This window comes from Rattus norvegicus, chromosome 6 (assembly GCF_021556685.1).
Source record: "Rattus norvegicus strain SHRSP/BbbUtx chromosome 6, alternate assembly SHRSP_T2T, whole genome shotgun sequence".
Taxonomy (NCBI): domain Eukaryota; kingdom Metazoa; phylum Chordata; class Mammalia; order Rodentia; family Muridae; genus Rattus; species Rattus norvegicus.
The window spans coordinates 101,350,728-101,366,573 of NC_141539.1; the positions used below are offsets into that span (position 1 = coordinate 101,350,728).

Below are 15,846 nucleotides of genomic sequence, written 5' to 3' on the forward strand. Positions count from 1 at the left end.
TGTGCCACAGCATGCATGTAGAAGTCACAGGACAACTTCATAGAGCCAGTGTTCTCCTGGCACTTTGACGTGGACTTTGGGATTTGAACTCCGGTCTCCAAGCTTGCGAGGCTATCTCCTTTATTCACTGAGCCGTCTTGTCATCCCGTAGAAACTTTTTCTATTGCTCATCTCTTTCCTTCTTTTCTTATTGTAGCTGGGGTGACAGGGTGTATGCCTTTGGAGCTAGAGGTGTAGGTCAGTGACAGCATTTACCTGCTACGCAAAAAGCCCTGGATTTGACTCCCAGCACTGCCATGGAAAGGGGGTGGTGTTTTTGGAGTTTTTCTTCCCCAAATTCCAGCTAAATTCTAGCCCTTTGGCCTATGTGACCCCATTGTGAAGCTTTTGCTCATGATGTCACGGTCTCCACAGGGCACGCCGGTATTTGTCCATGCTGGGCCTTTTGCCAACATTGCACATGGGAATTCCTCCATCATTGCAGACCGGATTGCACTCAAGCTGGTTGGCCCTGAGGGCTTTGTAGGTAGGTTCCCGTGCATCCTCAGTGGGCGGCCGTGTCTTTATCTTATATCACACAGTGGCCGTGGTGATTTTACAGTTGTTCCTCTTCCTTGCAGTGACAGAAGCAGGATTCGGAGCAGACATAGGAATGGAAAAGTTCTTCAACATCAAGTGCCGGTATTCTGGTCTCCAGCCTCATGTGGTGGTTCTTGTTGCCACTGTCAGGGCTCTTAAGATGCACGGGGGTGGCCCCACGGTGAGGACCAAGGACTGGGAAGGAGATGTCATGACTTGTCTCTGGGTCTGCCTGCATTCCACTGCTCTTACTTATCCTCACGCTGGACAGGGTGCCAAGGGCCAGGGGTGGCTATATACAGGCCACCTCACCCTCAGGGACAGAGCCCCTTGAGGCATTTTGAGGAGATGCAAACTGTCTTTGACTACCTATCTAACCCCCTCGAAGGGCTTGTGCTTGGCTCTGTTGATATTTAAAAAAAAAAAAAAAACAGTGTCAACCAGCTATTTATAAATCCAAATCCAATTTTTCTTCTTAATATTGACGTTGGCAGGCAGCCAGCCAAGCACTGAGCTGAAGCAGAAGTCAGCTTGTGAGTAGCAGTCCTGGCTGACAGGGCTCTAAGAGCCTGCAGTAAGTTGATGTGGCTGCCAGACAGAGGCTGTGAAGAATGAATGACAGGACCTCCGGTTGGTACAGGCAAAGGGAGGGCTTGCTCGCTCCAACCTGCACTTTGTATGTTCTCCTGAACTCTCGCTGCTTAGAAATTACACCTATAGTAATCTCTTCTTTTTTTGTTTGTCTGCTTGCCTTTTGAGACGGGGTTTCTCTGTGTATCCCTGCCTGTCCCAGAACTCACTATGTAGACCAGGCTAGCCTCACTCCACCTTACAGAACCCCTCCTCCTCCCATGTCTGCCTCCTGAGTGCTGGGGTTAAATGTAGCAGCACACCTGGCTTCACATCTTTCCTTCAGACCAGCATGCAAAGTTGGGTAAACTGTTGTTACATTTCTGTCCTCTAGGCTTTGGTATTGTAACTTAGGGAACAAGGCCTCCCTTTCCTACAGAACAGAATCTATTTTCTGGTTCGGTGGCACACACTTGTTCTCATAGCAATTCCTGAGTGTTTTAGATTTTTTTTCCTTTGTTTTCAGGATAGGGGGATGTCTTAGTTGGGTTCTATTGCTGTGAAGAGAGGGACACCATGACCACAGCAACTCTTATAAAGGAAAATATTTAATTGGAGCTGGCTAACAGTTTCAGAGGGTCAGTCTGTTATCACCATGGTGGGACAGACACGGTGGCATGCAGACAGACATGGTGCTGGAAAAGGAGCTGAGAGTTCTACATCTTAATCCACTGGCAGCAGGAGACTTTCAGCATGAATGACCTCAAAGCCCACCTCTACAGTGACACACTTCCTCCGACAAGGCCACACCTCCTAATAGGGCCATTTCCTGTGGTCAAGCGTTTAACAGGAGAGTCTGTGGAGGCCTCTACCTGTACTCCAGGTTACATTGGCGATTGGATCCACAGCTTTGCACGTGCCCGACAAGTATTTCACTGTCTGGGGGAAGCAGGTATTACACTGGCGATTAAGCCTGCAGCTTTGCACGTGCCTGAAAAATATTTACTTATATGCCCTTACAACGCATCTTTGTATACTTAAGAATTATTGAAGGCCAAAGAAGTTTTTATTTATGGTGTTTAATATTTAATATATTTGAAATTAGAACTAAGTTCCACATTGACATAAAAAGCTCTTTAAATGAAAAGCTACTGTATTTTCTGAAACAAAACATAGGCACTGTTCACTCTTCTCATCTTTCCTGTCTGGTTCACTAGAAACAGTGGATTTTTCTTCTGCACGTAGCCCTTGCAGAGATCATAGCCCACTCAGTGAGAAAGTGAAGGCTCCATTGGGGAAAGAGCTTTGGCCCCAGGCCCCCTGGAGGGCTTGGGTCCCCTCACCACACTGTGAAGGCACTTTCCTAATCCCCACCATCACATCTGGCGCCCCTTAGCCAGTTGCCCTGACTTTCCCAACCTCGGACACCCCTTTCTGCTAGGAATGCTAGATGGACTGTGTTCCTTTGATTCTACCCAGCATTCCTGTCTCAAATACACTTCAGTCAGCATCCTCACACCATAGAGTGACCAAGGGCAGCTGTGAGTGAAGCCTTAAACTCACTGAAAACAATGAACCCTTAGGGGAGGAGAAATTTTTTTTTAAACTCACTTGTGCAGTTTTGAGTGTGAACTGTGTAGGTGACAATATTATGTTGAAAAGTGAAACGGTTGGACCTGTCTGGGAGTCTGAGCCCCTATCCTGGCAGTCCTGAAAGGAGGCTTTGCATGTCCGCCACTGTGCATGTCCGCCGCTGTTCCGGAGCCAGACCTGTGGGAAGTTGTGTGGAAGGCCACTGCTTCCTGTTTATCCTCCACATGGCCTTCAAGCATCTCAACACCATAGACAGGACATGCGGGCCTCAGTCTTCCTGAAGAGTAGAAGTCCCAGCTGGAGGCTTTTGAATCACTGTTGCCTACAGTGACCACTGGGTCAGCCTTGAGCCATTTGCTTGTACCATGTAATGGGGTTGAGCCAGCTTCCCAGATCAGGACAGGCCCTTCGTCTAACTGCTTTATACCTCTAAGTCTGCGCTACCTCAGAGGAAGAAAGTCTCGCCATCGTGCCCCAAGCCCCTTTCTTGGGCTCAGGCTGGCCTCCAACTGTGTGTTGATGAGGAGCTTGTGGTGTTCTCCTGCTGTCACCCAGGGGTCCAGGCACACATTGGCTCTATTGTTTTCTGTCTCAACAGCTCAGCCCCCGCCCCTCCCGCCAAGGCCTGAGCTGCCATGCGCCTTCCAGGCCTGACCTTAGACATCCATGGTGACTTTCAGGGAGGTGGCTGTCTCTTCCCCACACTCACCTTCCATTCCACTGTTGTGTGTCTTGCCCCAAGCATATTTCTGTCTACCTTGGCCTTCATCTCACCTCACGAAGAACCGCCTGACTACTCACGGCTCTACGGTCTCACGCTCCAAGTCCTTGGGGCAGGAAACAGCTTCACACTGCTGCCATTTATCCTCTGGAGCGTGCAGCCACTTGCCTGTCTCTGTGCCATGAGTGTCACCTTAGCTCAACCAGTAAACAGGAAGCACACCTGACTTTCTTTCCTTTCTTCCAGGTCACCGCTGGACTGCCTCTTCCCAAGGCTTACACAGAAGAGGTAACTACCATTATCTCTGATCAGTTGTCCTAGGAAACCGTTCCCCAATCAGCACGTCTTCATCTGGAAGACAGAGGAGACAGGTCTAGGGGTGCCGGAGACAAAGCCTGCAGTGCACTGAAAATCACATTAGGGAGTAGCAGTGAGTAAAATTGGCTCACAGGAGGGCGAAAAGCCATTGCCCTAGACCAGTCTTGAGTCATGGGCAGTTTGCTCCTGGGGAACAAGTCTGCATCTGGAAGCTCGCTCGCTGCCGTTTGTGAGAGATGGGGTCTTGTTCCGTAGTCTAGACTGGCCTTGAACTCCAGGACTAGGATTACAGGCCCCCATACCGAGCTGGAGAGAGTCCTTTCCGATTGTTAAAACTGCTTCCAGAAGTGATACTGGCATCTGCTATGTAGAAGACAGGATGGTTGTTAAACAGCCGGGGTGCGTAAGGCACCCCCACCCCAGTAATAAAAATGACAGTAGTACTGGAGTTACGAAGCCCTACCCATTCTGTCACGCAGAAGGCCTAAATGCCATTTAAATCTAGCAAGAAGAGAGCTTTAGAAATAACCTTCTCTCTGCAAACCCAAATTAAAGACCTGGGGTAGAGCCAGTAAGTGTCCTGGTTGGGTTGGAGGCCATCTTCTGGAAATGGATTTGGTCTATTGGGCAGGAGCTCAAGGAACAGTTCTGAGCTCTTTTTTTCTTCTTCATACTGATATCATTTACCATCAGAGAAACTTCCCTAGGGCCACTGTGAGTGATTACATAACCGACGGGGATAAGATGCAGGGTCAGCTGTTGTCCCTGGTGATTCAATTTCTCTGTCCTCCTGGAGGCTCTTACATTATCAGGCGGTGCAGGGTCAGTGTACAGCCCCCAAATGAAGTTTGCAAAATTGACTGGGAAAAAAAAAAATGGTTGGTGCCTTGAGTCTGCCTGTCTTCTGAACTGTGATTTGCCTTTTATGGTCATCTGTGTGATTCAAGCGTAGGAGGGGAATTCACAGCTCTGGCCCTCCTGCTATCCCACAGCCTTTCCTGTGTCTAATTACAGTGACTGCCCCGAACTGGCCCAGCTGGTGTCTTCATTTAAGAAATTCAGCTTATTTAAAACTGTTCTCAGCCGGTCTTATATATTAATTGTTTCTTATGTGCCTAGTGGTAAGAACACGAGTGTGTTTTACACCATCAGATGAGTCTAGTCTCAGATAACAGTAAAGGGGAATCACAGGGTGCTTGTTCCATGCTGCCTGCCTGCCTGCCTGCCTGCCTGCCCGCCCGCCCTCCCTCCCTCCCTCCCTCCCTCCCTCCTTCCTTCCTTCCTTCCTTCCTTCCTTCCTTCCTTCCTTCCTTCCCCACATTTCAGGCATCTAAGCACCAAATCATAGTGCTAACTTATTCTCGTGATCCAACATGTTTCTATGAAGACAACCATGTTTTTATTATTTATTGGTTTTTCTTAAGACATGGTCTCACATTATAGCTCTGACTAATCTGGAACTCACTCTGCAGCCCAGACTGGCCTTGAACTCCCAGATATATACGCTTGCCTCTTCTGCCTGAGGGCTGGGATTAAAGGTGGTGTCACTATACCTGGCCATATTTTTTATTTTTAAAAATACTCATACTTTGGGGTTGGGGATTTAGCTCAGTGGTAGAGCGCTTGCCTAGGAAGTGCAAGGCCCTGGGTTCGGTCCCCAGCTCCGAATAAAAGAACCAAAAAAAAAAAAAATACTCATACTTTGATGTTACAATTACTTTTTTAATTTTGATTTAGTACTGGGATGAGACCCAACACTAAATAGATCTCATGCATGCTACCTAAAATTTTTAAGTGGTATGCCCTTTTTAAAAAAAAAAAATAGGCACTATAAGAATATTTTTTAAATGGGTTTCCTTTAACAGTTAGTACATATTCTTTAGACTGGGGAAGTAGCTTGGCTAGTTGTATGATTGTCAAGCACACACGAAGCTTTGGGTTTAATCCCTACTACCTCACAAGGCCAGCCAAGCTAGTGCATGAGTGTCAGTGTTGGCACACTTGGAAAGTAGAAGGAATGGAATCCAAAACGTGAGGTCATCTTGACTATATTGCAAGTCAGAGGAAGGCCTGGGCAACGTGAGACCCTATACCTTTCCATCCATCAATCTATATACCACTGTCTATCTATCTACCTATCTTTTTTTTTAAGATTTATTCATTTATTATATATAAGTACACTGTCGCTGTCTTCAGATACAGAAGAGGGCATCGGATCTCTTTACAGATGGTTGTGAGCCACCATGTGGTTGCTGGGAATTGAACTCAGGACGTCTGGAAGAGCAGTCAGTGCTCTTAACTGCTGAGCCATCTCTCCAGCCCCCTCTACCTATCTATCTATCCATCCATCTATCTATAAATAGATAGTTAAATTTTGGGGATATACCTAGTGGAAGGAGAGAACCAGTCCCTACAAACTGACCTTTGATCTCCACACTCAATGCCATGGTACAAGCAACAGTGGGGGACACACACAAATAAATGTAATTTGAAAATAACAAGTAGCAATGCTTGATGGCACAGGCTTTCTTTAATGCAAGCACTTGGGATGCAGATCTCTGAGTTCAAGGCCAGTCTGATCTACATAGTGAGTTTCAGGATAGCCAGGGCTACATAGTGAAAAAAAAAAAAAGAAAGAAAAAAAGTATACCTTAAGGTATACTTCAAGGACAAGAATGGTGGCACACTCCTATAATCCCCACATTTAAGAGGGTGAGGCAGGAGGATCACAAGAGCCCAGAAAATATAGTAAGGTCTCATGAGGAAATAAGTAGGGACCTAGAGAAATGGCTCGGTGGTTAAGAGCGCTGGCTGCTCTTCCCAGAACCTGAGTTTATTTCCCAGCACCCACACGGCAGCTCAACAACTATCTGTAACTCGGTTCCAGGGGATGGGGCACCCTCACACACAGACATGCAGAACACCAATGCACAAATAAGAGGTTTTCCTAATTAAATAAGTAATATTTCTGCTAGTTTCTTTCACATTCCCTTTATATTTTAGATTTTATAGTTTTGTGGGGTACTTGTAGGGAGTGGCATGAGAATACCAGTGCGCAGCCAGAACAAACTCATTTCCAAGACTGCTTTATGTGCAGGAATATTTTGCTTGCTTCTGTATCCTTCGGTCCTCCTTCGTCATGGGCATGTGCCCCCACAGCCGGTTAATGAGTGCTGAGGTCACACTCAGGGCTTCATGCTAAGCCAGTATTCTGCCAACTCTGCTATAGCCTCATCCTCTAACAATCATTTTCACTGTGTGTTTTTTTTTTTAACCTCTGTTTTTTACATGTATGTGGGAAGTACCTACTTGGATCATGTGTACCATATGCATGTCTGGCTCCCTCAGAAGCAGAAGAGGGCATCTGATCTCCTGGAACTGGAATTATAGGTGGTTTTTAGGGCCCCTTGTAAGAACAGTCAGTGCCCTGAATTGCCGAGCCATCTCTCCAGCCCCGGCTTTTCCTTTAAGCTTATTTTTATTCATGTGTCTCTGTGTGCAAGCACATACATGGAGTGGGGACGTCTGAAGAAATCAACCACATACATGGGGTGGGGGGAGGGGTGTCTGAAGAGACCAAAGGAGGATGAGCCGTAGACCTGGAGTTACAGGGTGTTGTGAGTTGCCTGACTTGGGCGTTTGATCCAAACTCATTTCCTGTGGAAGGAGAGGAAGTATACATTTAACCACTGAGTTATCGGTCCTGCTCAATCCAAATAGCATTTCCTTATTTTATTAGCCTCGGGAAGGCTCATGGTTGAGTTCATTAAGTCCTCTGAAACTTCACTGGCTTACTGCATGACAGGATTTATGGCTGCTGGGTCCTGTGCTGGGCTCTGTCAGCATCAAATGGTTCCCGCTGAGAAGAGTCTCACCGTTTTGTCACGCACCTTGGGAGTTAATCTGCTGTGTAAACACACAAGCTGTGGATGTAATTTAAGCAGAGGCATTAAACTCGTCAAAGAGCAAAGAGGCCATTGCCTGTACTCGAGGTGTAGGGAGACAGCACAGCTTCAGTCCGGTACTGTAGACAGGGGTTGCTTCTCCTTCCTCCACCAGCAGCATGCGGGGTATGCATCGCTGGCCCTCCTGGTGTTCACCCTTCTTGCACTTCCAGCTCAAAGACACCCTGTCCTGTTTTTATTTTTTTATCTTATCTTATTTATTTATTTATTTATTTTTTATTTATTTATTTAATTTGAGGCAAGACTCAATGTGTACCCAGTCTAATCTCAACTTGTCTATCCTCCAGCCTCAGCCTGCTGAATGCTGGGATTACAGTGCGCCTTCCAGGCCCCGGGGAAAGGCTGTGTCTTAACCGGAGGCAGCAGCTATTTTCAGGTCAGCTTGGACCTTACAGGGTCTGCTATTGTTTTACAGGACCTGGACCTGGTGGAAAAGGGCTTCAGTAACTTGAGGAAACAGATAGAAAATGCTAGAATGTTTGGAGTGCCTGTCGTGGTGGCCATGAATGCATTCAAGTAAGTGCAAAATGCAGAGAAAGGAGGAGCGTAGAAAATCCCAGACAATAGCTCCCGTAGTGAGTGCCATGCTGCTTTCAGCTCTGTTTAGCTCTTCACTTACTGCCTTTGGTTACTGCTTGATGTGTGACAGGGACCATGCGTGTCACAGCAGACACACGTTAGCTGCCTCACCACTGAGGTCCAGAAGTCAGAATTGCTCCTGACGGCCCTCTTTACTGGCAATGGGAAGAACTCGCAGGCTCGACAAGAAATGTTCTTTTTGGTTGTTCCAAGGCCCTTTGTGCTTACAGGAGAGCACAGCCTGCAGAACGTCTTCATTTCTCTGGGTCAGGTGGGACGTTGTGTTGAGAGTTGAGTGCACTGAGCCTGAAGTGTTCGTGCGGGAGCTGCGTGGGTCGTTCAGCGCTGTCTAGGGTTGCACAATAATGCCTCAACGCAGCGCGCTGGGAAGCAGCAATCTTTAAAGCTAGTGTTTACCGATTCCCAGTGGTGCACTGGGATTGCTCCTCATACTTTAAACGCATTCCTGTCTAAGCCTCCTAGCATCCCTGGGTGGCACTGCTGTGACTCTTTCCATTTTTCCTTTGTAGGAACCAAATAAGAACAGATAATATAACTGGCCAAAGGTCAGAGAGCTGAGTAAAGCAGGCAGGACTGGATAGTGTCCACTGCTCAGGCAGTAATCCTTGTGGGCTTTAGTGGCATAAGCTAGACATGCTCTCCCTGCCCAGCCCTTCCATTCCTTAACATGAAGCCCTCCTGTACAGGACAGATACAGATGCTGAGCTGGACCTCATCGGCCGCCTCTCCAGAGAGCATGGGGCTTTCGATGCTGTCAAGTGCACCCACTGGGCAGAAGGGGGCCAGGGAGCCTTAGCCCTGGCTCAGGCTGTCCAGAGAGCTTCACAGGCCCCCAGCAGCTTCCAGCTCCTCTATGACCTCAAGGTGGGTTGCTCCCTCTATGCAAACAGAACCAAACCGGAGTGAACTCTGAGTGCAAAATGCCTCAAGTGTGGAACTTGCACACAGCTACTGGTAGCCTTACCAGTCTGAGTTCCTCACAGGTGAGTCACCCACAACCACAGCCTGGACTCTGAGCTCAAGACCTCAAAACACAGATGACCTCACATCCTAACTCTGTAAAGTTTATAATATATACATCCCTCGTGGGTGGAGCCAACCATGTGACTCACTACATTGAAGCCTTTCACAACCACATCAGCCAAGTAGTAAAAAATTGACAAGGGGCTGGCTATATCTGGCTCTGGAAAATTTTCTGACCACTTCTCAATAATGCTTCCTGGTATCATGTTGCCTCAAGTTCAGAAAAACCCCAGTACCTAAACCAAAGCACCTCCACGGGCTTCATCATACTCCCCATCACCAAGTCCGGTAGCTCGCATCTGGCCTTACAGAAGAAGCAGATTGTCCCGTGGCACATTACAGTTAGCTCAGAGAATGCCGTTACTAACATGAAGTTGCATTTCAGGATTTGACAGGGTGTTAGCCTGTCAACAGTAATTAGAAACTTTGTTTGGACCCTGAGGTGTACATTAGAGTTCTGGTATTCTCTAGGCTACATTTTGGCATGGTTTTTCAAAGACTTTGGGAAATAGCCACAAAGAAAGGTTGGAGCCTGGATTAGATGAGTCAGTCACTAAAGTGTCACATAAGCATGGGATGGACCTGAGTTCAGATCCCCAGCACCACATACATGTAAGAACCAGATGCAGTGGTTTATGTCTGTGAGCTCCAGAGCTGGTATCTGTCGAGGTAACTGCCAGCCAGTGTTGCCAAATCAGTGAGCTGCAGGTTCAGGGAGACCCTGACACAAAAAAACAAGGTGAAGGGGGATAAGGGGGATAACCCAAGGTTATCCTGAGGCCTCTCTCTGTTCACACACACATACACACACACACACGCACACACACACTTAGAAGGAAGAAATCCTATTATTCTGCAGCTTTTTTTTTTAAAGATTTATTCATTTATTATATACAAGTACACTGTAGCTATCTTCTGACACACCAGAAGAGGGCATCGGATCTCCTTACAGATGGTTGCGAGCCACCATGTGGTTGCTGGGAATTGAACTCAGGACATCTGGAAGCGCAGTCGGGGCTCTTAACCACTGAGCCATCTCTCCAGCCCTATTCTGCAGCTTTAATAACATGTCTGTTCTCTACGCTGTGCACATACATTTGCATAATACATGGAGACTTTCTTAGCATACTTCTGTTGGTGATGACATTCTCCGATTGAGCTTTGGTTTTGTAAATGGCTTTGGAAATTTATTCGAACAGTCACCGTTCTAGAAAATGCTATAAACATAAATACACACAAGTAAGAAGCACTTGGAAGGCCCTTCTCCAAGCCACTGTCCAGAGTCAGGAGCCCTAGACCTTCAGGACTGGCAGGTGACCTGAAAAGGGGAGAGAATAGGACCCACTTCTCTGGGAGCTCTTCTCTGTTCTGGAAACGGGAGGCTGCCACTTTGTATTATTCAACATCTGTGAGTCTTAAATCACCCCTCAGCCAGAGTGGTTTTGCTTCTGAAGTTCTAAATGTGCCTTGGCATTTAAGAAGTTGCAATTATAAGACGCATATGAACGTCATTGCATCTTTCTAAAGCCACTACTGAGAGCGAACTTCTGTCTCCACTTTCTGAAGCTCCCCCCACCCCCAAGCAGTCACTGTTTAGTAAAAAGTAAAGTTTGTATTTTATAGGTACAACTTTGCTCTTTTCATCTGTGAGATATTTTCCACTTACCAAATCTGGAACTTTGTATAAAGTGGTTCTGGGCTGGCAAGATAGCTTATCACATAAAGGCACTTGCAGCAAACTGGATGACCTGGGTTCAATCCCCAGAACCCACACTGTTGAAAGAGAACTGACTTTTCCAAATTATCCTCTGGTCTTGGCACAGGAGCAATGGGAAATGCATTCCCACGTGCCTATACACAGGCAGTAAGTAGGTTATTTGTTTGTTTTTAATTATAAGAAAATGTTTCTAGCCCTAAGCTATGCCTCTAGCTTAGGGCTAGTGTTACTCTAGACTATGCGAAGCCTTGGGTTTTATCCTCATCACCTCCAATAGTCAAATTAGCTAAACGTTTTGACTCCCAAAAACTCTGAAGTTATTTGCACTCCTGTAGCACATAAAATGCATTGTGTCCCTTTTGGGGGCACTGATCTAGAATGTCCTTGCCATGAATCCTCACATGCGTCCAGTCACAGTCCCCCTCTCTCTTGTACACCAGCTCTCAGTTGAAGATAAAATCAGGATTATTGCACAGAAGATCTACGGGGCCGATGACATCGAATTGCTCCCTGAAGCACAAAACAAAGCAGAAATCTACACAAAGCAGGTAGGTGTTCGTACCTGAGGCCTGGACCCTGAACTTCCCCAGTCTTTTGACTTCCTACACGGTAACCCTCCAGATTGCAACCTCCTCTCCCAGAATGCTGGGTATGAGTTAGAGGTTCTAAATTCTGTATTTACCTGTAAGTGTATATGAGCATCTAGAAAAGCTGGGAGGAATTACAGAATGTCTTTCTGGAATATTAAGACAACTCTGGGATGTACTGGGCGTGATTATCTGGATGGAAGTCAAACAGTCATTTGTAGACTATAGTTACGTACTTCCCGCCTTCCCGTACAGGGATTCTCTTTTGTTTTGGTCTGCAGTAACTAAGCTGGAGGATAGTTAGTAAGGCAGGGGTGGTGTGCAGGGAGATCGCCATCTCAGTCTCAGGACGACATCTAGATGTTCTTCATTGTGTAGTCACACCCATGTTTCCTTTTTCCCACCCAGGGCTTTGGGAATCTACCCATCTGCATGGCCAAAACACACTTGTCTTTATCTCACAACCCAGAGCAAAAAGGGGTGCCTACTGGCTTCGTTCTGCCCATCCGGGACATCCGGGCCAGCGTTGGGGCTGGTTTCCTGTACCCTTTAGTAGGAACGGTAAGTGGAGGCTGCACTTAGAACCTGTTCATTGCTTTCTCCTCTGGAATGTGTCAGGCTGTCAGAAGGTGCCAGACTGTCCTTGTGTAGGAGAAAGGTGTAACCAGGCCTGTCTTGATTAATCCTGGTCTTGATATGGACCATGCAGTAACAACACTGCTCCTACCTCTGTTGAGTAAGACTCTTATTTCCCAGTGACAGTTTGCTCTTGCTTAAATCCAGCATGGGTCTAATTGGACTCGGATAATGCCAAAACTCAGTCTGCTCTCTGTGTACATGGCTTCAGCATCCCCTGATTCAGTTGTCTGTGGGTTGATAATGGGAGTTGGGTATGGTGGCACACGCCTGTAATCCTGGGGTGCAGAGGCAGGAGGTCTGTTGTTAGTTTGAGGCTATTGTAGTGTTCTTAATGGGTTCTAGGTCAGCCAAGGCTGCATACATAGTGAGACCCTGTCTCAAACAAAACCAGCAACTCTCCCTTAAAGAGCCAGTGCCCACCTTCGGGTATGTGTACTGCTGCTACTCTCTGAGAAGTTCACCACCCATATGCCCTTTTCTTATCTCGGCCTCTCCTTTCCATTCAGTGCTCTTGCTCAGGCCTATACTGAAGCATCTTTAGTAAAACTTCTAACTTGGTTTCCAAAACAACATTGCTATGGGGGAAAAAAAAAGAGTGCCTGTATTGAGTATTTATAGATTCACTGTTTTCTAAATAATGTCCTGCAATGACTGTTCATATAGTGTTTACATCGTGTTGGGTGTTACAAGTTGTCCAGAGGTGATTTGAAGTATACAGCTGTGCATAGGCTATGGCCATATTAGCCTATCCTCACGGTTTTGTTTACTGAGCATGTTACATAGATCCTCCCTGCAGCCCCAGGACTAAGATCAGAGCCTGTGCCATCCAGCATCTCCCTGATAGACTTACAGCCTTTTCTTTTTGGTTTTTTAATGTGTGTGTGTGGTTATTTTGCCAGCATGTATATCTGTGTATCATTTGTGTACCTGGTACCCAAAAAGGTTAGTGTAGCTAGTCTTTGCTACTATGTGGGTTCTTCTTTTTCCCACCCTTTATACCCTGGTTTCAACTCCTATCACTAGATAGGCGTGGGAAAGTAAAAGGATTGGGGGAGGGGAGTTCCTTGAATTTAATTTTTTTCTTCTGCTTTCTTCTTTGAGTACAACTGCTAACAAACCACAGCTAAACCCCTTGAACAACTGACCACCAACAACCCTGCCTCTCAGGGTTCTGGCATTTATATCTTCTGAAAAGTTCCTAGAATTCCAAACATTACACAGTCTCAGAAACCATCTACAGCTGGCAAAATTATGCCTCAGCTAGAGCACAGGGCAAATCACACTCAGCCACTGCAGTCCAAAGTGACCCATATCTGCACACCTGGGATTAAACAGAAGTAGTTCTTTCTATATTCCTGGGTTTGGTTTGTTTGTTTCTTTTAAAAGAAACCAAATTCCAAAATGCCAACATGCCTGGCTGACTAAATATATTACTTTTTTTTTATTTATAGATTATAGATTTAAATATGGACATTAAGAGAAAGAAAGAGGGCTGGAGAGATGGCTCAGCGGTTAAGAGCACTGACTGCTCTTCCAGAGGTCCTGAGTTCAAATCCCAGCAACCACATGGTGGCTCACAACCATCTGTAATGAGATCCGATGCCCTCTTCTGGTGTGTCTGAAAACAGCGACAGTGTACTCATATGCGTAAAATAAATAAAAAAAGAAAAATTCTAAAAAAAAAAAAAAAGCAAAGAGAAAGAAAGAATAGGAAAGGGGCAGTATTTTGCTGTTAATCCCACCAGGTGAGATTAAGACTAATTATCATAATTTTGAACCAAATTTCAAGCAAGCTTTAATATAAATCAAGCTTTAATTTAATACTGGCCAGGATCATGGACTTTAGCCAGTTCTATTCCTGGGTTCCCAGAAAACGATAACAAATGACATTTTGCAGAGGCTTGCAAAGGCACCCATGAAGCCACTGTATTTCCTGTCAGGTCCAGTCAGCAAGCGATGTAGTTCTGTCTGCATACCTCCAGCCTATACGTGGTCTACATTGGCTGCAGTTGGGTCAAACAGACTTGCTAGGGGAGTAAAAACATGGACTGTTGTCTCCATAAACAACAGCCTCCAGCATCCCAGGAACCATTGTTCTTGGGCTTCCGGGTTAGGGGCATATTTGTTTCATGGAGCTCTTAGGCACAGTCATTAAAACATAACTTTGGTTGTCACAGTCTCAGAATGACACAGGTTTTCAAGAGTCACCTTAATTTTTTTTTTCAGGACAGCATTTCTCTGTGTACCTGGACTTGTAGGCCAGGCTGGCCTTGAACTCACAGAGATCCTCTGTGAGCACAGCCTGCCTCTGCCTCCAGAGTGCATAGATTAAAGGCATATGTGGCCCACCTTAATTATTCTTAATAACTGTATTCTAATACTTGCTGGAGTCTGGGGATATAACTCACTGCCTGGTATGCCCAAGGACCTGGGTTCGATCTCGGTCTAGCAAAAAACAACCAAAGTCAAACAACCTTAGCGACTCCTGCTTGCTATTGGGATCTTGGCAGAGTTAGGTGAGCGATACTTCAGCGTGTGGTGGCTTTTCAGAGTTTCATATCTAGGTTTGTGTGTAAGTATACATGCCATTGCTCATTTGATTTCCTGCTTCTCGGTGACCAGTGTTTACAGGGGCAGGTCTTTCTCTTTGAGAAAGAATAAAACCACTGAAAGTCCTACCCATTGCTGCTTTGGCAGCCGCATCTAGAAGTTTGTGCTAGCACACGCATGCATTTTTGGCTCAGTGGCGTCCAGCTTTTGCCTGTGTGATGCTGACTTCCAGGCTATTCTGAAGACCAGTTCTTTCCTTTCCCCTCTGTCCCCTCCTTCCTACAGAATGCTTTGACAGAAGCCAGTTGTTGGATCCGTGTACCACCTCAGAGTGTATTGATCGGTGTGCTCAGATGTCAGGCTTAGGTTTTTCCCAAATATTGATGTTTTGCTACAGAAAATGACTCATCTCTTTTGTGACATTTGTATAGTGAAGTTTTAGAACTGGAGTCTGAGCTGTCTTCCTTCCTGGGTCTGGTCTGGAGCGTGTATATGTTCATTATATAGGCAGTGTGACAGAAAACATGTACCACATTCTCAGTTACAAGCCATGCGAATTTGCTGGTAAATGACAGAGCCAAGTGTTCAGAAAAGAGGCAAGCACAAGCATAGCGCGAAGCGTCAAGTTTAGCTTCAGAAGCCTGCGATCATAAGAATAGAGACCATCAGTCCGTCCAGGCTAAATGTAGAAATGTCTTGGCCGACTTAAAGGATATGAATCGCAATGTCAAGTCACTGCAACAGAAATCACATGGGCTTCTATGCAAGCAAAATCACTGAAGGAAAATTCAAAAGCAGACCAGTGCTGTGCCTCTTCTTGGTGCTTTGTGTAGCTGTTTTGAGAGGTGGTTTTGCTAGGTAGCCCTGGTCTGTGTTAACCCAGGCTGGTCTGAAACTCCCAGCAGTCCTCCCTGAGCCTCCCCAGTGCTGGGAACACAGGGCGTCCCAGCTCCCTTTGGTCGAGTGAAGCATAGGGAAGTGAGT

At 46.2% G+C, this 15,846-nt stretch overlaps 1 protein-coding gene across 1 annotated transcript in view; it reads left to right on the forward strand.

Annotated features, from left to right (window-relative positions):
* Mthfd1 (methylenetetrahydrofolate dehydrogenase, cyclohydrolase and formyltetrahydrofolate synthetase 1) overlaps positions 1-15,846 on the forward strand; it is a 67,317-nt gene that overhangs the window by 48,962 nt on the left and 2,509 nt on the right. Inside the window, 7 exon segments of the mRNA NM_022508.2 lie at positions 415-526; positions 621-760; positions 3,710-3,751; positions 8,162-8,262; positions 9,033-9,210; positions 11,527-11,634; positions 12,082-12,234. Of these exon segments, the coding sequence (NP_071953.2) occupies positions 415-526; positions 621-760; positions 3,710-3,751; positions 8,162-8,262; positions 9,033-9,210; positions 11,527-11,634; positions 12,082-12,234 (834 nt within the window).